At 41.0% G+C, this 23,179-nt stretch overlaps 1 protein-coding gene across 1 annotated transcript in view; it reads left to right on the forward strand.

The window, feature by feature from the left end:
* The window catches only part of PDE3A (phosphodiesterase 3A), a 223,594-nt gene that overhangs the window by 183,098 nt on the left and 17,317 nt on the right, over positions 1-23,179 (forward strand). The window contains exons 3-9 of the mRNA XM_053978622.1: positions 6,076-6,336; positions 8,612-8,766; positions 11,979-12,094; positions 15,173-15,392; positions 17,709-17,794; positions 18,251-18,420; positions 19,346-19,483. Coding sequence (XP_053834597.1) covers positions 6,076-6,336; positions 8,612-8,766; positions 11,979-12,094; positions 15,173-15,392; positions 17,709-17,794; positions 18,251-18,420; positions 19,346-19,483 — 1,146 coding nt within the window. The remainder of the gene's footprint in view (positions 1-6,075; positions 6,337-8,611; positions 8,767-11,978; positions 12,095-15,172; positions 15,393-17,708; positions 17,795-18,250; positions 18,421-19,345; positions 19,484-23,179) is intronic.

The following is a 23,179-nucleotide window of genomic DNA, read 5'->3' on the forward strand; positions in this document are numbered from 1 at the left end:
TTCCTACTCTGTAGGTCTTGAATCTGGACAAATCCTGTCCTCCCACTCCTTGAGATTACTTCTGCATCTGTCTTTTTATTGTTGCTTGGTTGCTAGTGACCACCAGGATATTTTCCTTTGGTGTGTGTAACAAATCTGGAAAAGCCTGCTAGGTGACCTGAAAGCAAGAACCCATAGCCTCCCTCGAAAGTTACAGGTGGCACCAAAACAGCTCAAATGTGTTCTCTGCTTCTTGAATGTGATCCTTTGCCCTTTGGAGTGTTGTGCACAGTGCATGAGGACACACGTGCAGTGTGTGGGGGTGAGCACACTTAGGGCAGTTTCATGGTGGGTTTCTGATAACCCGTAGAGGTCACGCAGAGCTAGCTTTAGTTTCATTTTTCCCAAGGACTTCACAACCAAATCTGGACATACCAGCGCGGGGAAAGCAAAAGGCCTTACTGCACCTTCAGTGCCTGCTGCAGATTAAGTGGTATCAGTTTACAGAGTTTTTAGGATGGATAAAAGACTCCAACAGGCTCCTTGTAAATGTCTGAGCAATTTTTCTCAAACGCTGAAATAATTCACCCCAGACAAATACCTGGCAGTTTATGTTTCAGTCTGAGCTCCTTGGCTGACAAAGCTGTCACGAACTGAAAGATCCTGTAATGGAAGAAAGTTAGTCAGCTGTAACTATGAGCTTTGTGAGTGGTGTCACCTAAGGTGGAGATGCAAGATGTGGGGATTGCAGCTGCCTCCCCAGACAAAGCGTGCTACAGACAGTGATACATTCCACAGGTTTTATAAGAAGGGTGAAAGAAGTATTTCCTTCTCAAACCAGTGCCTCTTTCTTAAAGAATGGTGGTGTTGTCATCCTGGTTTTCTAAAGAAAGTAGTCATGCTCCTCTGGGGCAGTTTCAAACAAATGTGGCAGATGGGAGGAAGAATTAAAGATTATTATCTTCCTAGGAATTTTATGTTAGCCCGTGGTGGGGTACAGGAGGAAGGTCCCAATCAGTGGCCTTGCTTGGTAATAGTAGAAGACTGGTGCTTTAATATACTGTGAGATTACAGAGCCAGCCCTGCATGAGGCTGCTCAATCCATGCACAGCCAGCCCCAGGCTGGGCTGCCTGCTGCTGACTCTGTGCCCTCAGGGCTGTTCCTGAGGAAAGGGGCCATTGCAAAAAGTCTGACTCTTCAGTGAGACCCATTTCATCAGATCCTGCCTTTGCAGAGCTACTTTGAAACGCTTCTCTGGCTGCTCTGTGATCCTTGGACTCTGGCATCCTCCTGGCATTACAGACACACTTCCTGTGGCAGGCATGACACCTTGTGCCCTGCAGATCAGAGTTCAAGGTAATTGTTTTCAGGTAGCTCTGATTTGCTGTGCTGGAGCCATCCAGCATCTTGGAACCAAGATTAAAACTCAAATCCTTATGGCTCAAGCAAGATTTAGAGTTTCTCTCGTTGTAGGCTCATCTTTTGTGCCTCAGTGTCTGGTTTATGGCTATGTGGCTCCGGGTGCTTTAAAGACTCAACAGCAAAGCTAGAGGCTACATAGATGCCTTGGAAAGGTTTTCTTTGATCAATGTGATGAGACAACAGGAAGATGCTATTTTCAGCCCTAGCAAAGAGTGTGCCTTGCAGAGCCTGTGGCTGGTTGACTTCCAGAGAGCAGTGGGAATGCTGTGCTTCATTAAGCTGGAGAAAAGATTCTCATAAACATCTTCTTTGCTCACCAGAGAAGAGAAAATCTGAAATCTTGTGCTAGTACAAAATAAGAGAGAAATAAAAATAAAAATAAAAACAGAAATAAAAATAAAAATACTCTGGTTCTAGAGCTTTAAATAGAGAAAAGTGAAATGTGAAAGAATTGCATGCACGCTTTTTTCCTTAGTCATTCAGTGGAAGGTGGAGTAGTTCAGTCCGTGGCGCCTTTAAAATGATTCATTATTTCCATAGAAGCCAATTGATGTTTATCCTTCAAATTGCTCTGTGGACATTAAAATAATGGAGAATTATATTTGCTTTTAATTTTGTTTCCAGACAGCTTGGCCTGAACATTTATGATGTGACTTGGAAACCATATCAAATTGTGATTTATAGTTGCTCGTAATTGTGTGAAGATTGAAGATACGCTGGATGCCGCTTTCCTTTGCTTTTTTTTTCCTCCTCAACTCCCCCTTTCTTTTGCTTACAGAGTGTTCTTGAGTGTAACATGGTGAAAGGCCAACATCTCTGCCTTCTTTTGCTTTTCCTTGTACAAGCCACAGCAAATGAAGATTTTATTCCTCCCTGACGCGAGGCTGTGTGAAATGAATTGTGGTTTGTATTTGATAATTGGTTTGGGTTTTTTGTTTTTTTTTTTTCCCTTTGTGTAAGTTTCGACTGGTTTTGTGTTGTCATGATAATCACCCCCTTTGTAGAGTGGAGAGAGTGGTGTTTTTTACTTAAGCTGGATGAGAATCATATGCAAAACATGAATGGGGAGGGGGAAGACTTTTCTTTGTGGTAAGGCATCTGTTAAGTGTATGGATGTCAAATCTGCTCCCCAGGTGAGCCAACACAAATAGTTCATACCTAAATTTATCTATCAGGTCTCATGGCTCAAGGAATTTGTTATTCCTATTTTCCTAAATTCAGTTTTCCTGCAGTTTCATCTGCTTTTTCCTCCTACTGAGTAAAAAGCTATTCTTAGAGTTTTGTGCATAATATAATTTAACAGAAGAAAACAAAGGGAATTTTGTGGGCTGTAATAGAAAAGCCCAGTGAAGGTTATGCAAATTTTGAGAACTTTTCTAGTCACGTTGCAGACTCCAAAACAAATTATTCAAACCTAAAAATTCTAAATTAATATTAAAATTTTCCAGAATACTGTTTTAATATATGAATATAAGAGTGTTCCTTACAGTTGTTTCCTGCCCTGACAAAAATCATCTGTGTGATACTGGGACATGCTACTTTTGTGGTTTGGTCCTGCACATGCAGCAGTGTGTTTCAGGGCTTTTTTTTTATTTTTTTTTTTTGGTTGGTTGGTTTTTCTGTACATAAAAGGAAGCCTCAAAACATGCAGCAAGTGCATTTGAGCTCACTTAGGAATTCCAGATGCCACTGTGGCCTAAACCAGCTGTTTTTCAGCATTGTAAGGAATTATTTTTTCTTCTTATCTTAGTTAAAAATGAGCCTGTTTAGTTTTGCTTTTGTTCCCAGCCTGTTTGCTTTCTCATTCTCATGCCCCAGAGCATTTCAGTTTTAGTCACTGCATGACATTGCTGAAATCAGGGCTGGAATGAAGTCACAAAATGGACAGCAAGCCAGTCTTATCCAAAATTCATGGGAGGGAACAGCATTCATGATCATTGGAACAGATGAGCAAATGAACACTGACCATTGTGAAATTAAGTTCACCTTATCTTAGCTCCTTGTTGTTTTGTTTTGTTTCATCAAATTAGTTGTTTGTTAGTGTTTGCAAACGTTGTTCATGCCAGTATTCCCGAGGATCCAGCCTTGGAACTTCAATGAGTAAAGTGGTTTGGAAAAAATCCAAATCAGTTCATGCAGAGGCTGTGCACGTTAGTAGAAAACAACTTAAAAGACTGAGCATGGATTTTGTCTGCATTTTTACCCTGAAAGAAGACTCCCTGCATATATATCTCTGTGCATGTGTGTCTGTGTGCATATATACAATACATATGCATATATGTGATTACATTAATCTCAAATTTTCAGCAGTTTACTCTCTTGCTTTCACATCATCACAGTGATTTACACTAAATTGCAGGATTCCTTGCCCTTTAGGGAAACACATTATCATCTACTTTCTGAATAATGGTCTGCAAAGCATATACTGTTTTTTAGTAGAGATTCTGAAAAGTCAAATATTTTTAAATGTTCCCATGCGTTAAATTTGTAATAATTTTTAGAAAATATCAATTTAAATAGCTGTAATTTTACCTAGTCATCCTAGTCTGCTCGTGCTCTAAATTGAGCCTGAGATAGATGAACCATGCCTACTTCTTGACTCACATAACTCATCACAGCCTGGCATTAGACTGGGACAAATCTGCTGGGTCTCAGAGTTAAGGCAGGGGTCACCAACACACATGACAACGCAGGGAGCTGGAGGCCCTGTGGCAGGAATCCACCGTGTAGAAGGGCTCTCCCTCTCCCCACTTGGTACTAATCATGAAGAACAATGCTGGCTGCTTTGCAGAATAGCAGTACTGCTGTACAGAACCTCTGCTTATAGCCCACTGAGTCAGACTTGTTTACTTCATAGAAGTATTAATCTCTGCCTCTGATTGGCGCTCAACTACTCCAGGCTCCAGGCTCAATAGAATTTCAAGCTGTAGATGACACAGTTTTGCTGAAAATATGAGGCTTCTATCGCATTTTGAGTCATGTATTCTGCCTCACTCCCCTTTGGTCCGTTTGCCATGGCTGAGGTTAAGATAGATAATTAATTACTCCCATCCCAAGCCTTGTCCTTTAATTTAAGAATTTTCTTCAGCATCTCCCAGAATCTTCTGCATGCACTCCTGAGATGTTAAGCAACGAAAGAGCCATTAAGTTAAATTCAGGCATTAATTTTTTCAGTAGGATGAAATAGCTCTCCAGTAGATTAAGCAGTTTCTGGTTTATGTTATTTCATAGCATGGCAAGGAAATGTGGGAAGAGGCTGGTTTTCTGGCTGCAGGAGAGGATGATGAGTGAGGAAGCCTTTCTTCTGGTCCTGCAGCTTACCTCAGTCTGAGCAAGAAGCAGGCCACGAAGAAGGGATCAGGGGAGTGAAACATCTCTTTGCCAAGGGCCTGATGTCCACGTTATGCAACTGGGAAGACAGAGGGAAGAGGTTTAGCTCTACTTGACTAATATATCACTTTCCTCAGAAATGCTTTTTTATTGCCTGTAAAGCCTTTTCTGAGAAAGAAGCAGTGTCAAGTTGTGTTACTCTGTTTTTTGTGTTTTGAGGTCCATGAATGCTGTCACTGATGAGTCATTCCTGGCGGGGGCTTTAATCACTCTCCTTCTCCATCTGACCAATTCTCCATGCTCTTTGCTTGCCACTCCAAGTAACTTGTGCATTCTTTTCACAGACATAACTTCTCCATTTAATAAACTATGTATTTTAGCTTTTTCTAAGAAATACATGAAAGCAAATTAGTACAAAATCTGCTGCAGTGGTCTCTCTGGGAAACTGCACGCACACCTGCTAAGCCCCAAACAGTAGCAGCAGGACTGAGCTTCTGTGTCAGAGACACAGCAAAGGGAAAATGGTCACTCTTGAAACAGCAATTCCATGCAGAATTTATGATGGGTTTCAGTGCACCAGCTAGTGAGGCTGAAATGTCACTTCTGCATTGGAATTCCATATGCCTTCTGCCTTTTTGAGGTGTTTTACTTCTGTGTGCATCCAAGTCTCACTATTCTTAACAGGAGTTTAAAGATCCTCAGACCTTTGCAATTGTACTGTATAGCTGGCAATTCACAGACTTGACAACTTTAAGGTTTAAAAAAATCCATTTTTTACTCCACTTCAGTTTTGGTATAGCTGGCCAAAATGCAATTGCTTGGAGAAGAATGTTGTTGCTACCATACCAGAATACTATAATTCAGTTGCATGGAGATATTTAACAAATCTCAGTATATGCTTGGGATTCATTTAATTCATCTAGGCCTAAGCACTGACTGTTAGTTGTTCTAGATTAATTGTTCTGTAGTTCGCACTCGGGCATCTCTCAGGAGAGTCTACTCCCATCCCAAGCCGTGTCTCCAAAAAATTGTTTGTGCAAATAGGCCCTGGCTATTGACCATGCCTCCACAGGGAGCCTGAACAATTTATTCAGATGGGTTGAGTCAGCTGCAGATGGTGAAAGCTGTGAAATCAGATATGATGGAATTCCAAAGGCTTTGCAGACCGATGATCGATCCATTCAGCGTTGTTCTCTGTATTTAAAGAATTGTTTCATGTTACTATTTTTCCACCTGCAGCCGCTTTAGCAGAAGCTGTGAGGAGCGTTCACCACAGCTTGAGGCAGTGCCCAGCAGGTTGCTCACTTCTGTTGTCTCACCTGTATCCTTCCTCTCTTCTTCAGTCTTCTGGCACCAGCATCACGGTGGACATCGCTGTCATGGGAGAAGCACACGGGCTCATCACAGACCTCCTGGCCGATCCTTCGCTGCCCCCCAACGTCTGCACCTCGCTGAGAACAGTCAGCAACCTGCTCAACACACAGCTGACCTTCCAGGCCATCCACAAGCCAAGGGTGAATCCCTTGGTGTCCTTCAGCGAGAACTACACCTGCTCCGACTCAGAGGAGTGTCCGGAGAAAGGAGAGAAGCTAGCAATTCCCAAGGTGAGTGCTGGAGCCTGCCTCTCCCTAAAGGGACCTCGTTGGGCTATCAGACATCACTGGGCTTTTTGTGTGAATTGCCATCTCTTCTTCCTTCCCTTAATCAGAAAGGTGAAACCTACAGAAGTCAATGAAAAAGTCTCTGTTGGTGACCTTCAGGTGCTTTGGATCAAGCTGTTGTATACCCCACAAACTAACAAAAATATCACAGTCATTACTATGACAAATACTGTGAGCTCATGGAAGTTGTCTTGAGAAGAAAAAGAAGACAAAACCATAAATAGATATATATAATACTGCCTTGAAAAATGGCTTTATGAATGCTCAGGGATCAGGCAGGAAATAAGCAGTGTTAACCACCCACACTTTGCAAGTGAACAGCCAGAAGGAGCACATCAGTTTTGAAGTAGTTTGAATTGTAGGTTTGTTGCTAATTAGCTGTTCTGCACAGCTTACATTTCATTTCTGAAACTAAACCAGAATGCTTTTGTACTGCAGCCTCCCTTGTAAAATTAAATATAGGCAGAGTACATTACACAGGTGAATGCTTTTATGTTTTTACAGTTGAAATGGCACAGCCAGTCATTCATTCCAGCATTTCCAGGCATCTGAATTGCAACGCTCGTGATTCTTTTATTGTAGTTTAGTGTGATGATAATTGCCACCCTACTTGCCTGTTTAGCAGCTGTATGTACGACATGGATGTTCACGGGTTTTTAAGGACATTTTCCAGTTTATTTTAGTGACCATATCTATAATGGCTGTACCCTAGGCTCTGAGGGGAAGAGTTAAGTGGAAGAGCACTGCTATCACATGAGCACACACAGGGAACAGATACTAGTTTGCTGTTGCATAATACCCTATGAGGAGAAGAGAAATGAAGGATGAAGAAATGAGTTAATGCTACAGAGAACTTACTTGATTGAAGAATTCATTGACCCAAATGCATTATGGTTAATAAAATAAATAGTTTGCGTGTCTTTATTTAAAGTGTCTAAAAGCAGATTTAGGACCTTCACCTTAACCATCTGACACTAAGCATTTTGTGTAAGGAGATAATGTGTTAACATATTTATCTGCAACTTTGAGCTTCAGAACCACAGATGTCTTCCATCTCATATTTCAAAACCCTCTGGCAAAGTCCAAGCTCTCCATTGCAGATATATTTATTTTAGTTCTTAACTATAAACACTTCACGAGAACTTCACAAGAGAAACAGCTTACAAAGTTATAGGATCTGCAACAGCAAATCTGGCTCCAAAAAAGATCCTTTATTATCTTTGCCTTCAAAAATTTGAAAAAAACATATGAATCCTGTTAATTGGAGAAATGGAAGAGTCAGGTGAAAGAAAAACTCAGGGTGGTCAAGAAAAATCTGCTGTAAATAGTGATGCTTCCTCTAAGCTTTTTGAGACATCATATCCCAGAGCATCAAAGTTTTATTTCAGTGTGTAATCTTTGGGGGTTGGGTAGATATGGCAGAAAGTTGGAGCTCCCCTGCCTTATTTTTCTTACAGCCTTTCTTGCCTTGAATCTCTGATTCTGAGGATTCATAACAGTTTAAATTGGAGTAGTTGAGGTTGAAAGTGCATCTGGAGATTGTCTAGTCCAGTCCTATCCCTCAGCTCATTGAGGAGAAAGTTTCTCTAGGCTCAGCCTAGATCAGGTTGCTCGGGAGGATGTCCAGATGGGTTTTGAGTATCTCCATGAATGTAGACTTCACAGCTTCTCCAGGCACCTTCCCTGTGTTCAGTCCTCCTCATAGTAAAAAAAAATACTTTCCTACATTTTAATTAAATTTCTTGTGCTTCAGTTCTTGCTCCACTGCCTCCTGTTCTGTCACTGGGCACCCCTAGAAAGAGCCTTCCCCTTTACACCCTCCCTTTAGGTGTTTGTGTACCCTGGTAAGATCTACCCTGAGACTTCTTCAGACTGAGCAATTCCAGCTCCCTCAGCCTTTCCTTTTATGACAGATGCTTCAGTCACCTTTACAGCCTTGCTAACTTGTTTAAGTACCCTTGGCCACATCAGGTGTTGAACATCTGTGGCTCTGGGGCTGTGGATATGTATACCTTCTTTTAAACTTGAGACAGGGAGGATGGTCCAGACTCTCCAAGCATTTAAAGCACTGGCTGTGTTTGAAATGAATAATCCCTGGGAGAACCCAGATTTAAAGGTGTTGTCAGACAGAATGGAAGCAAATGGAAATGGTTTTATTTGTGTGTGTGTAGAGGTTTTGCAAGCCTGTACAAACTGTAGGGAACTGGTTTCTCCGCAGCGCTTACGGAGAAGTTTGCCTCCAGGACTGCTGAGAAGAGTGTCCTCAACCTGGACCACAACGACATCAGCCACAGGACTGCCCACTCTGGAGCCAGCTCCAGTGAGGAGGGACCGCAGTGCCAGCATCAAACCCCACGAATCTTCTTCATCCAGGTACAAATGGCCTCCTCTCACTTTTATGTGTCTCTTTGGGCAGATTTCTTTGGTTCTGTGTTCAAAATGCGTCCAAAAATGCTGGCTGTGAACTGTGTTAGAATTGCGTCTTCATGTTTCTCTAAATTGATTTGCCAAAGAAGCAGCATTTCCATTTCTTGTCAGATTATGCCAAAATTATTCATATTATTGGGTAGAAAAAGAAATTTTAAAAAATCTATTTGTGCTAATGAAGTGCAGAACTGCAGAATAAAATCAGAAGAAAGGCAAGATATCTGGTTAAAGTTTTCTTGATATGCAGGGATTGCCTATGTGGTTATTGCCCAGCCAAGAAAAACTGCAGCAATTAACCCAGCCATTTTTAAGAACACACCTAATGATGTGGTCCTGTCATTAAACCAGTTCCTAAAGTACTTCTCCATCTCCCATTCTTCTCAGGGTCTGATCCCTGAGCTGGAATCATGAAGCACACGGTCCTCCCATGAAATGGAGAGAGAGAGCTGTGTCTGCTCAGCTGCTTATAGCCAGCAGCCAACTTCTTTGGGGGATTTGCAGAGGTTGTAAAAAAAGTTGTAATAGCTCCACATCATGTCACTACAACAGGATTTCCTCCTTTCTGGCTCCGTGGATACTTTTCTGTTCTAGTCAGAGCCTTCAAAGGAAGGTGGAGAGCAGCGAGTGGTGGTACCACCCTGTGAGAATAAAGTTCAGGTCCCCTCCCTACCTCAGCAAGGGCCATGGATCATCTTCATCTGGTGGATGAAGAAAGAGTGTGGAGACACCGGGGAAAGGAAGATCAGAACGAAAGCACTACATTCAAGAAGAGAATTCAGAGCTGTGACATCAGAAGGCTCACCTGCTTTTATGAAATTCAAAATTTGGTGCTGGTAGTGGGGAAAAAGATAGGACCTTGGAAAGCCCAACATCACCAGTGTTGGATGTTGGATAGATTGGGGGAATGCAGCCCCAGAGAGCAGCTTTCTTCCAAGGCTGACCTTTCTTCAGGTACCTGAATCTGTCCCGTGGATGGGGCTGTCATACAGGGTGTGGAGGTGCTCAAGGCAGCCTGCAGAGTACCCTGAAAGTCTCATACAAGAAAAATACGTGGTTTGCCAAAGTTCCCTCTGTGAGAAGTCCCATCTGCCTCAGTAAAAGTAAATAGAAGGAAGCTGTAACCAAATGCAAAGGTTTTCACTCACAGACCTGTGGTTCCTGGGGTGCATTTGATTTATGCTGTTGATCCCACTCTCATGTAGAGTGTAAGTGTCCCAAGATGGGAATCAGAGGGAGAGGGAGAGCAATTAAATATTATTGTTGGTCCTTTCCTGTGATTGTTATATAACTCTGCACGAGGAGCCAGCTAAGCAGGCTATCAATTCTTCTATGTTTAATGTCATAGCCAGTTGTGTAATTATAGCTCTGTCAAGCCTCCCAGCCTACTGTTTGCACTACTTCTCTCACAGCAGGAGAAACAATGTGTATTCCAGAAAGGGGGGAAAATGAATCCTATAAGTCTAGCTTTAAAAGTTTTGGCAGACCAAGAGAGATCTGCTTTCAAGGAGAAGAATTTTGAGCTGAAGAGAAAAAAAACATATCTTGGTTATCTGCTGCTTCCCCTGTACCAAATTCAATTGCTCCACTGGTCTCAGGGAAAAAACCTTTCATAAGTTGAACAGTAGGAGAGAGGTTGACACTGGAATTGCCCTGTGGCAGATTCTGTAGTTGCAAAACATGCAACTTATTCCTCACAATGTGGGACGTGACTTCTGGATTTCTGTAGTCACATATTTGCAAAAATCCCCCGTAACTGTCAGTTTGAGGTTAGTAATTCTGTGTTCTTCCAACCCCATGTCACTGAACTGGGTAAACATTATACTGGAAAAATAATAGAGCTCTCACATTCTTTCCCTCACCCAGTTTTATATTGCATGATTCTCCTGTAGGAACTCAAAGAATGTGGGTCAGAGATGTTTGGTTTGGTTCATTGGGGTTATTTTAGTGTGTTACACTCTTCGTGTCAATTAAAAAACAAAGCAAAACCATTAATTTTTTTTTTTTAAATCTGTATTCTTTCTTTGCCTCACTTCATCACAGATTTTAAGAATTCGGGCCCATGAAGACAAGCAGCAAGTATTTTTGTAGGTAGTACTTACTCTTCCAAAACAAGATGTTTGCAGATGTAACACGGCATCACATGCTTTTTTCTTTCAGAATGCTTTTTATTTTTTCCTTCAAGTTTATTTTTTTCAAGCTCAGCTGGAGATATGCTGCTTTAAAAGTCTGTCTTCAGCGTTGAGTGTCTCCTCATCACTTGAACGTGAGGCTGTGAGGAGAAATGTGGAGCCTGAGCTGCCTGGCAGACCCGTCCAGAGAGCTCACAGGGCCTTGATAAGATCCAGTGCTGCATCCCTGCAAGAAGCTGACATTTGATGGGTGACATTTCATTCAGGAAAGTGATTTTAAATACAGTTTTCTGGCTGTGGAGAAGATTTTGGCCTCTTCTGGCATACACTTACCGCCCAAAGGCTAAAATCATAAACCCATGCTGCTGCAGGGGGCTGACATGTTCCCCACACACAAGGACACGTGCACCCGGATTCCTTCAGCACAATTCTCTTGCACTGATGTCTCCAGGGTCTGAGAAGGGCATTTTTTGGGGGATGCAGCAGGCATTTCACCTGGTTAGGACATAAAGGGGCACACCACTAACCACAGCCATGCAGGATGCTTCCAGTCCTCCCCAGCCTCTGAGGAGCTCCTCCAGTGCCCCAAGGGTTGTTGTGTACCTGCTGTGGCACCAGCAGCAGAGGACTCTGGGTTTCCAGTTCTGCTGAGAATTTGTGTCACTTCTGGCTCTTTTAAGGAGCTGTTAAAAGAGAACATAAACTTTTAACTTACGTCGAGTCAACTTTGGAGCCTCTTTCTGCTGTCAGAACAATATAGCGAAGGCATCTTTGTATAAATAAAGCAAATAGATCTCTTGGGAGGGAAATTTAGCTTTGGACTGTCTGCATGGTAAATATTTTTGCTGAAGGTGGTACTGAGTGCCTCACAAACACCACTTCAGCCAACCCATAGATGCTGTTTCCCTCACCAGGTTTTGAGCTATCTCAGTATCACGTACTCCTTGCTGCAGCTCCGAACTTGGTAAGGTCTGCCACTGAGGCTTTTTCCCATGTTGAATGTTTCTTGTTTGTGCTCTGGTTTGGCAGCTCTGACTCCTGGAACAGCTCCATTCTGATGACAATCACGAAGAGTAGATCCTTCTCCACCTCCTACGCCGTGTCCTCTACCAACCACCTGAATGCCAAAAGGCAGAGCCGTCAAGGTGAGTGAGCACCCCGAGCTCTGTCAGCCTGGCCTAATTGTGGCAATAAATCACAAAACTCTGTTTTCTACATGGTGGAAAAAGCCCGTTCTTTACTCACATAACTCCCTGTTACACAGTTTTACAGACCTCGTGTGGGACTCCAATTGGTCAGCAGCTTTCTTGCCAGTTACTTTATTGGTTATTACGAGTTGTTATTCTGTATTGATTGGTCACTCAAACTCCCAGGGTGTTTGTGCAGGAAAAGTTGTTTGTGAGAGATAGTTTTCATTTTTCTATCTGATGGTTTAAAAACAGTTTATACTGTTTTGTTTTTTTTTTCACAGGTGCCAGTCGTTTTTCCACAATAAATTGTTATGCTAACAAACTGCTCACACCAGGGTTGCTTTCACATGGGAACTTGAAAAGTGCTAGCCTGACAAGGCCAGCCACTGATTCCAGGAGAGCAGGCTTGATTTTATGAAGCCTTTCCTTATACTTTTTCTACCTTACTGCAACACTTAACTGCTCCCTGTGACTAGCTGGAACATCTTTTGACTAGCTTTGACTAGCATCCTTATGACTAGTTTTTGTCCTCTGTCCAACCTGCTGCTTTTATTATTTTGCCATCAATATAATAAGGTTTTTTTTTTTTTTTGTTTAAACAAAAATTCCCCAACACAGTTGCTTAAAGTACCATAGATTGTAGTCATGCCCTTTGTAAATGTTTTGACTCTTTTGATTTATAGAAGTTAGCCATGACACGATGCAGCAAGTGAAATACTAAATTGTGATTTATATCTTTGTAATTCCCTTGGCCATAGTAAGGTGTTTTGCATAACATTTGTGGCATTAGCTGCCTGTGCATATTCCTGGAGTTGAGATTTCCTTAAGCACAACCTACATGAATCCATTTTGAGCTGGAAGCAGAAACTGTATATTACCAAGCGCCATTGGTAATATACAATTATTATTATTAGAAGTTGATTTAGCTAAATCTGTAAATATACTAATTTATAAAATGTGTCTTTAATTATGCATGAAAACATTTACATTTTAAAATACTGCTAGTTCTACCTATTTTGAAAAAAACTCAAATGTTTTCATATGTAATTTCGCATCACATTGAAGTCACTGTTTTATATCTTCAACACTGCACATTTGAAGAAGTTCTTGAGGACCTAAGTGCATGGATGTGCTTAAAAAATTCTCTGTCTATTTTTATTCTTCTCTTGATTGTGAAAAAATCCTTGCTGTAGCAAGACATGTTTTTCTCTCCCTTTTGCCAGTAAATGGTTGAATGTTGGATTATTGAAAAAAGGTTTGCTTTTTTCTGGTAATTTGATTTGTAGTTACCTTCCCTGGTAAATTACTTTCTTAAAAAAAAAAAAAACAAAAACACACAGAAAAAAAATTTTTCAAGAGACTGGATCCCTACTAGCAGTAGAAAGCTTGCTGTGATTAGAAACATTATTGTGAAAAGTGCTGTTTAAATTCTCAGGACTTTTTTCAAATTGTTAAAAGAAGACCATATGTATTGCATCCTCTAAGAGTTATGAATATGACTTGGTAACATATATCTCAAAGATAGATAATAATCCAACTCTATCCCCTGTGCAGCTAACAGACTGTGAAATGTTTTTAAAGACACATTTTTGTTGGATGGAAAGCTGATACCTCAATGAATTCATAAATGTGAAACGGAGGTTTCCTGTATTTTAAAGCCATTTCCCTGTGTCATGGCCATCTGATAACATTTTAATTGCTCTGAAGGCTGTAGTGTTCTGATCTCAGGACTGGCATTATATCCTACTTGCAATCATTGAATTAAGACCCTAAATACATACCACATTTGCTGAAGAAATACCCTTAATCAAAACAGAGATGCTGCATATCTCCAAATTACAGCACAGTAACTATCAGATTTTTTCTTTTAAACTCTTGGATTTTCATCAGTAAATCATATTTTAGCCTCCTATCACAGTAAGCTTCTATCAGGGAAAAAACACTGGGACTGTACATGTATATCCTGCAAGGTTAATGTTTCATAAACTTAGATCAACATATTGCCTTATTTTAAGATAATTTTTGTGTCTGGAACGCATTTAGATAGGGGGCAAAATTCAAACATAAAGCCCTTCAAGTTCCTAAGGCCTTGCTAGCCTTTGGCTTTGAAGGTGATTGTGGTAAATTAACTGGGGCTGAGTTCCTACAAACTTCAGAACAGGAGGTAACTCAATTTCCATGCATTTCCTTTCAAGATAGATTAAATTTGCTCCTCTGCACTTTGAGTCTCATTTTGTCTGAGACTAGGAGTTGTAAAGTGGATTCCAAGAGAAGGCAGCACTTTGTTTAAACTCTGGGTGCATTTCACCTTGGCAGTGATGCTCAGGTGGAAAAAGGGACAGGGAGAACTACATCTTGCTAGTGTTGCACATGTGGATATTGGCAATTTCTGTGCTCTAGCTCAGGTGTACACTACCACGTGCTGCAGAAATGGTTGCAAGTCTCCCTTAGTGAGCAACAGATACTGAAAAATAAGCTCAAGCTGAAGATCAAGGCCAAAATCTATGAGAAATGGCCCCAGAAGTGCAGTATTTTGTATAATGTATGACCACTAAAAATTGCTCTTTTTGCTTTATTGCTAGTCTTCAAACATGTAGAAGTCCAAATTTTCTGGGAATGTGTGTAAGCCTTCCTTGACCCTGCTTTTAGAGACAGTGAGAGAGAAACAGCAGATGGGTCTGGGAGCTGCCTGGGCTGTGTGTCTCTGTCACTGGCACATGTTGATACCACCAGTCATGCCACAAACTCCTCTCTCATTTCATGCCTGTCCACTTAGTGCGTCCTGCTCACCAGGGAAAATATGCTTTGTATTTTGAGCCAGATCTTCAGCAGGTAAAAGTGGCTGATAGCAGTGGAAGTTCCTCACTCTGTGGCAGCCCTGCGCTTGGCTCAGAGTGGAGAAGAGTATTCTCTTATCTCTTTTGGTTTTGGAGACTGGGCTGGTGCATCTCAAGAAGAGAATTTTGCACGGTGAGCTAATACAGCCATCTGCCACTTCTGTTAATTGACAAGACTCCTCTTGTCCTTGGCCAGGTATCCCACCAAATATTTCACCTCTCACCTCCCCGTGCCATTCACCGATTCAGGGGACGCCAGCCACGAGTCCTACTGGAAAAACATCTTCTGTGTCATTTCCAGAGCCTACAGACACTGACACCAAGCAGGGCCTAAAGCCACACAAAGTCTTAACTTCTACTCAGAGTGCACCTAGCCTGTCAGACCCTGTTATCAGCCCCTCCATCATCTGCAGCAGGTAAGATGATAATTTGACGTGCCTTGCAATCATTTCACACTGTTCTCACGAACAGCCCTCTGTTGGCCCACATACAAGTTTTTGTGATTTACTACAGTGTTTATATTGCTATTTCAGGTTTATAGTACTTCAGTAAATGTGTAGATCAATGCTACAAAATACTTTTAAAGTGGGAGACTGTTGGCTATATTTATTGCTTTTACTCCTGTCAGATGGACAGCCTGATTCCTAAATAAATTCTTTGTCAATAACCTGCAGATCCCAAAGTTGGGTTTCATGTTTGCAACTTCTGTTTCTGGAGCCATGCCCTTGACATGAGCAGTCACCTGTAGGTCACAGGCCAAGGCTTGCACAGCAGGCACCTGATGTGGCATAGAAAAATCTGGCTGCTAGGGCCAGCAATGCCTGAAGACTCTGTGATTTTGAGCCTTCACTCAGGAAGAGTGGGTCCTGTCTTCCCTAGGCAGAGTCAGATTAGATACTGTGGGGATTTTTTTTTTTTCCAGAAATCAACTGCAGATGAGTTCTTTCTACTGCTCAGAGCTCCAGTAACACAGTTTAATTTCTTACTTTAAAGTACCCCTTCATTAGGTAACACAGACTTGCTTTGCAAAATTAGCATTTTGGAAAGAAAGTTGTTCTGCTTGTTTTCTCAGAAGGGATTCAGTTGCTAAATCCAATTACTAGAGTTTGCAGTACGTGTCCAGTTCAGAACAGTGGAAACACTGGTATTCCCAAGCCTGTTCCAGGGCAGCATCAAGGTTGCTTTACTCACCAGAAGTTACTTTTGGCCATAGCACGAGTGGCCAGCCAGCAGAGAGCACTATCAAGTTTGACTATCTATGGAAATAGTTTTTAGTTTCTGCCTTCAATCACATGACATTGGATGTGTCTCAGTGTGCTGTGTGCAAGGCTAGGAGGTGGCTGGGAGAAAGTCAGAATTGAGACTGCAAGTTTGCTCAAGGGAGTCATCCTCACTGGACTTTGGAGTAGGATCCAAACAGGCTTTTGAGATGGATTTAGATGACTAAATAGAAACTTAAGTGCTTTTAAGAGTTTTCCAAAGGAATACCAGAATTGGGATTTGGAGAGGTTAATTTGAAATTAAAACTATATTACACAACAGGAATATAGCATAAAGGTGCTGCAGTCTTATTAAGCTGTGCCTTTATTACCACTTCAACAAAACACCGTTATTTCACAAATGGCATTCATTTCTGGAAGCCTTCTATTAAACAGAACAGTTAGGAATTGCATTTAAAATGTCAAAAAATAATCAATGTAAGATTGTTGTAGATAGTAGTGAAATTAATACCTTTTTCATCTTGTTTGTCAACCTGACTGATAGAAGATTTATTTGCTTGGCTATGCACTACAGGTATCATTGAATACAGATCAGCATTTTTATTTGAAATTCTTTCAGGAACTCATGATGTTTGCAGGGCATACCAGGCTCCAGGATATGTTTGGATGACCCAGTCAAAAGCTAGCTGGCACAGGAGTTAAGCCATTTTTATATGTTGAACTTAAAATGGTTCAAAGGTTCTAGTACAAAGTTTGACCAATCCAAATAATTCTGTAATACTTGCTTTGTGAAGACTGTTATATATAAGATATGCCACAAAATGCTGACTCAAACCAGAGAAAATGTTAGAATGTCAGGTTGTAATTAGGGTTTAAAGGGAACTATACACAAGGAATAAAGCTTTTTAATGGTAGGGAAGAGCCAGTCATTTTAAAAGGTCATAATAGTGTGACCCCTCCCAAAATGTGTTTCTGTTCTGGAAATGATGAAGCAAACTGTGCCCTCTTGGTTCTTATGTACTTGGTATGCTGTCACTGAAGTAATAATAAAATATCATTTTCCTGCTTAAGAGGAACATACTCAAATTTTAGGCAAGAAGAGTGAAGCCAGATCATGACTGTGTTCAAACTGAATTCTGTAAGATTGTATGGGACTCTGGCACAGTTTCATAATTTTAATTCATCTTTAGTATAGAACTAGGGGATTTATTTTGTGCTGGTATACTTAGGGAATAATTAAAAAATCATTTAAAAAAATCACATGGTTCGGGTTTACTGTTGAAAACACAAATTTAATGCCGGTGGGCAGTTAATCCAAGGTCTTTCTGTATTTTTGTCCTGAGATGCAATAAAACTTTAGCACTCTCCTGTGATTTTGTCTGGAGAACATACCCTAGACCATGACTTCGACTGTATGACATAATCTCACACTGCCAGTGGGAAATCCTTTTACACAAGACTCCCTAAGGCACGTGGTTCTTCATATTGTGTGTGTTTCTTGATGTATTTCAGCTGTGGCAGACCCTACAACCAAATAGAAGCTGGCAATGGGACACTAAATAGAAATGATGCTACTACGCACACCCTGAACAGAACAGGTAATTCTTTGTCAAAAACACCTCGTTCCCTCAAATTCAGTAATCATCCACTAAAAGGGCAGACGAGCTTGTCTGTCATAAAAGGAGAACACACACAGGTGAGTCCATACAAATTGTCTTTGACAATTTCATGTCCAAATGCTCCTTCCCTTTTCGTGTGTACAACATGTACAAAATGCTTATGGAGGTAAATTATAAAGGAAATACTGTTCCCCTCAATTTACTTAAATAATGGTCCTCAAATTTTTTTCTCTCTTCATTCCCTGCTGCCATTTTTTACACTCTGCAGGGTATATCTTTAATGCCCTCGGACAGATTGTCCAACTTCGGAGCCAGCCAAGCAGCACATATGTATTATGAGTCAGAGCTCCTGTTGCTGTTATTCAGAAGGTCACAGGATGACTTCCATGAAACCCTTGCTGTTCACACCACAGGCTTTGTCATTTGTGTTTGTAGATGATGCTGCTCAAGCCACTTCTGACTACGAGACCAACAACAGCGACAGCAGTGACATCGTGCAGAACGACGACGACACGGATTGCTCCAAGGAGCAGCCACGGAAGGGATCTGGCTGTAGGTCCTACACACCCGAGACCATCATCCTGCATCCCTTGACACCACCTGAGGTAGCTCCTCTAAGCTCCCCCAGCACAACAGAATGAGTGTGCGCAGACACTGAGGGGGGAAAAAAAATACACAAAACAAAAACCAAACTAACCAAAAACCCAGATCCCCACAGAAAAAAAATGTGGTCTAGGGCTGCTGCAAGGTATTATTGTCTCAAACAACAAATGTTTCAGTGTGGTGAACAAATGATGATTGTCCCACAGCATTCAGCTGTGAGCTTGGTTGAGATGCAGAGGGAAAGCTTTGTTTAGTTAAGTTTTCCACAGCCTGTTGTACAGCTGAATTAATAATCTGCAGTTGGCAGGAGCTCTTGAAAATTTTATTGTAATCTGCTGGAGTTGGACATGCTGAGAGAAGGCATTTTGCTTGAAATGTTCTGGCATTTACTTATCCCCAGTTTCTAAGTAAAATAAAATTCCAGGGAGTATACTGGGAGAAATGTGAAATGATTGCACAACCCAACTTTTATTTGCAGACCTTGAAAATTAGATAGGTTTCAGTTTAAGGACTACAAAGCTTCACTTGGACTGAGCTCTGTTAGCCATGTTAGAGTCTAGTGAATGGGTCCTGATGCAGAAGCAGAAACTGAGAGCTTTTCTCTCTGTACCACAGTGAATTTCACAATGAAGGCAGCCTCCCTTGGAAATGAATGAATGATCCCATGAGTGAATGAATGAGTCTCAGTGCTAAGTGCAGACACTGCTGTTTCATAAACAGAATTTCCTAGCCATTCAAGTGAAACACATTACAAAGGAGAGTGAGTAGCTGCAGGGCTGCAAGAAATGAGGACATCTACGCTGAGCTGAGTGAAGTACCACTCACTTACACATGATGCTAATGCGACTTTAGCTTTTAAGAGCATCAATTTTTGCTTGAGATGCTTCACTGAACTAACAATCCTTTTTATTCTGATTTCTGGCACAGGACAAGCCTGTACTGGCTCCTGAGCCTCTGGTTATGGACAACTTGGATCCCTTGATGGAGCAGCTAAATAGTTGGAACTTCCCAATCTTTGATTTGGTGGAAAAAATTGGGAAGAAATGTGGTCGGATTCTCAGTCAGGTGAGAGGTGCACCTTGTCTGCAGTGTCAGGGTGGAATGTTGACAGATTTAGACACAGACATGTTAAAAGGCATTGTCCTTACAACCTGATGGTCCAAGGAACTGTGATCCCTGATACCTAATTCAAAGCTGACTATATGAACTCTGCCTCATTATATTCCTTACTTTTGAATGCCTTTATTTTTAAATTTAAAAATGTGAAAGATAAAAATCACACACCTATTTTGCCTTTTGCTCTCTGCTTTTCTGAATATTCTCCTGAGATGCTTCCAGCCCTTACTGAGTTCTTTGGGAAAGGATTTCTCACGGGGTTTAGCATGGGAGGGCTAAACAGTAAATATATTCAGTGGATGCAAGATATATAGAGTTTTAGTCCTCTTTTATACTGAAGATTTCAGTATAAGATCCCACAAATAAAAGGTTTCAGATTTCAGGCTGGGCAAGATAGCAAGGTTTGAGGAAGTGAGGGTAGAAAGAATATTCCCTCATTTTTAAAGAATCAGAACTTAGAGAGAAAATTCATATAATATTACATAGGGAAGATTTGCTATGAGCTGAGAGAGCTCACTAGTCTTTCTTTCAGCTCTCAGGTTTTTATTCCTTCCTGTGGGTTTAATTCAGTTACTGACACAGCCTGTGTCTAGCCAGCACAATTAGTGTCACCTTCCATAATCACTTCCTAGGCTGACCTTTCTACTCTGTTATGCCCCTATTTGTGGCACACTGATAAATTACTCACTTTTTTCTTACAAAAGTATTGAAGATTATTAAACAGGAAAAGCAAGTAATTATTTTTATTATTATTTAGGAATGAAAGGGGAAAAAAGCCCGAGAGAATCAGACTGAACAAGGATCACTTTACAAGGCATTATGTAGTGATGAGTGCTGGAAAGAGGAGATAAAGTTAATTGGTACAATGTGGTGCAATTATCACCACTCCCCCCCAAGAAACACAGAGGTTAGTGTGTCAGGCAGATTTCAGTGTAACAAGCTTCAGAGAATGCTGGATCAAATCACAGTCCCTTGGTGGTTACCTATTATTCAGCTAGATTCAATTATCCAGTGGTCAACAAGGAAAACCATGGCATGAATTCAAATTTATTCTGTGGTCTGCTTTTTAGTGTTCTGCAGCTTGGCAAGCAACATCTGAGTTTGACCAGCCTGCCAAGTGTCTAGGTTCATTTTAGAGAAACAGGCAACCTGTGGATATTGGATATATTTACTGGGTAAATTCAGTGGTGCTCACTGAGGCACTTCTGCACTAGACAGTGAGTGTGGGATTGAAATGCTCTTCTAGATCATACTGCTCATTTCTCTAATAGCATGGAGTGATAATAGAATGATGAATGAAACATAAGGAAGACCAGAACTTTCTTTTAATGGCATAAAGAACGGTTTGGATGAGTGTTCTGATTTTACATGGGTCCCTCTCTAGGCTTTAAGCATTTCACCAAGCTGCATGGGGTTCTGTACCTCTGTGCTTCCCTCAAATTGCATTAAATCTCCTCACTCAGCTTCCCAAAATCTGGTTTTTGCACAGGTTCCCAACATGTTATCCACTTCACAGCTCTACAAAATGAGGCTTGAGAAATAAAATAGAGAAGCTTTAATATTTGTGATGAAAATTCAACATTTTCTGTAACAGCTGTTTATAATAACTCCCTCTCCCTAACAGCAAGTTCAACCTTGTTCACAAAATAGAGATCCTTATTACCCCCACCTACTCAGATGTTGCTGATGAAATTATTTTCAGAAATCAGGAAACTAAAGTATATAATTCTTTTTCTCCAGCCAAAAGCACTATTTTTTTTTTCTGGTTTGATTTTTAAATCCTAGGATATTATTAACAAAGGTAAACAAAAGCTCTAATGATTTATTCTCTGTATTTTTCTATTAAATAGACTAACCCATTCAAAAAAAAAAAAAAAAGAGTCAATTAAAAAGCTGAATTAACTGTGTTTGCCATGCTAGGTTAAATTTATGAGATGGAACAAAGCAAAGTTGACACATGCCTCCAGGGAAGCATTCAGTTTTGAAGGCAAATGCTGGCTTAGCATCTTTGAAGCTGTTTGAGATATCTGTTCCTTCTTTGTGGAATGTTAAATTGATTTAGACGTATAAAAAGACCCCAAACCAGTCAGGAACTGTGAAAGCATCTGTGCAAACTGGAGTGGCAAGCCCAGTCAATGTGGCAGTGACAAATGTGTATGACAGGGTTCAGAGAGGAGCATGAACTCAGTCTCATTTCAGAAACCAAGAGCCAAGCTCTCAGAACTGAGTTGTTGCTTCATAAGAGGCCATAAAATTCAACAATATCTTCAGTCACACTTAACACTTTTCTTACAGCTCCTGTAAGACTAAAACCTGTGACAGCTTTTCTTGCTGGGCCCAAAAAAGAAAGAGAAAGAAATAAAGAAAGAATTAAAAAAAATATTTATTAAAATGGCCAAATTACTTGCTTGGCTGTGTATGTTATCTAATGACCCCAGAAAATAATGCCATTTTACTCCAAATCAGAGGGAAAAGCTGTAATTGCTACACATCACAGTCAACTTTGCTTCTTTTCAACTATGGAATTTCCCAGCCCCCAAAATCCAAGGGGAGAAAAACCATGCTTTTATGACATGCTTTATTTAAGGTACCTGTCCAGTTCTGCTAGTGTAGGCAAGTAAGATTTGGTCGTGCTGGGTATTATTTCATTATGATTCCTCTTTTTATACAGAGGTGTTTTGCTGGAAATAAGTGGCTAGCATTCCACTAGAATGCAAGACTCATCTGTCTGTTGGTAAAATACTGGACCCCAGCTGATGCAGTTAAGCCATGATTCTAGAGAGATAAACAGGGTTATGTGCAGATTCTAATCCTCATTATGCATGAGGTCACTCTATTCACTCTGCCTAAACACAGAGGGGATCCCATGGGGTTTTCAGAGAGACTTTTACAGGCCCTACCTCTTATTCTGAGCTCTTTTCTTCCAGAGCACAGTAGCTCAGTTATGGTAGGAAGAGAAGTGAGAGCTGGGACCCCCAGCAGAGCCCCCCTGTCAGATTTTGGTCACTAGAGGCTCATCCTGGATGGGGTCAGACCCCACACTCCACCTGCCTCTGCACCATCACCTCTTTGCCAGGATTAGTTCACAGGCAGGTATTTCCTGGTAGGGAATGACCATGAGGGGAGGCAGGAGGAAGATCATGAACACTGCAAATTCATTTCCTTTCTTTTTTTATTCTTACCCTAAAAATCCACAATGGCAGGACTTTGGGAGTTGATGTTCATTCAACTTTAGGTGCAGCTCATAGGTCCCAGTTTAGATACAAAATATACAGACACAAGCAGGTGTGGATTGACATTTGATTTATACTCAGATGTAAAACACAATTAATTTGTGTTTTACACAATTGTAATTTGTGACTGTTTCTTGCCCTAGAGCACTCATCAGTCCAAATGTGCTTCAAGTTGCTTAGCTCTAGGCAGGTCATTACCAGGCAGATGGCATCAAAAGGACAGAATTTAGCTACCAGCAGTAAATAAATAAAGATTTTGCAAGGCTTTAGGGTCCAATTTGTGATAGAAGTGAAAAGACCAGGCAGTGCTTTTACTGTGTCCCATTATTTTGTATGCCAAGTTCAAACTTGTCTTCAGAAGTGCCCATTTTGTGTCAGATGCTGCTTACATTTCTGAGCATTCATCTCTCCT

Source organism: Vidua macroura, chromosome 5 (genome assembly GCF_024509145.1).
Source record: "Vidua macroura isolate BioBank_ID:100142 chromosome 5, ASM2450914v1, whole genome shotgun sequence".
Taxonomy (NCBI): Eukaryota; Metazoa; Chordata; class Aves; order Passeriformes; family Viduidae; genus Vidua; species Vidua macroura.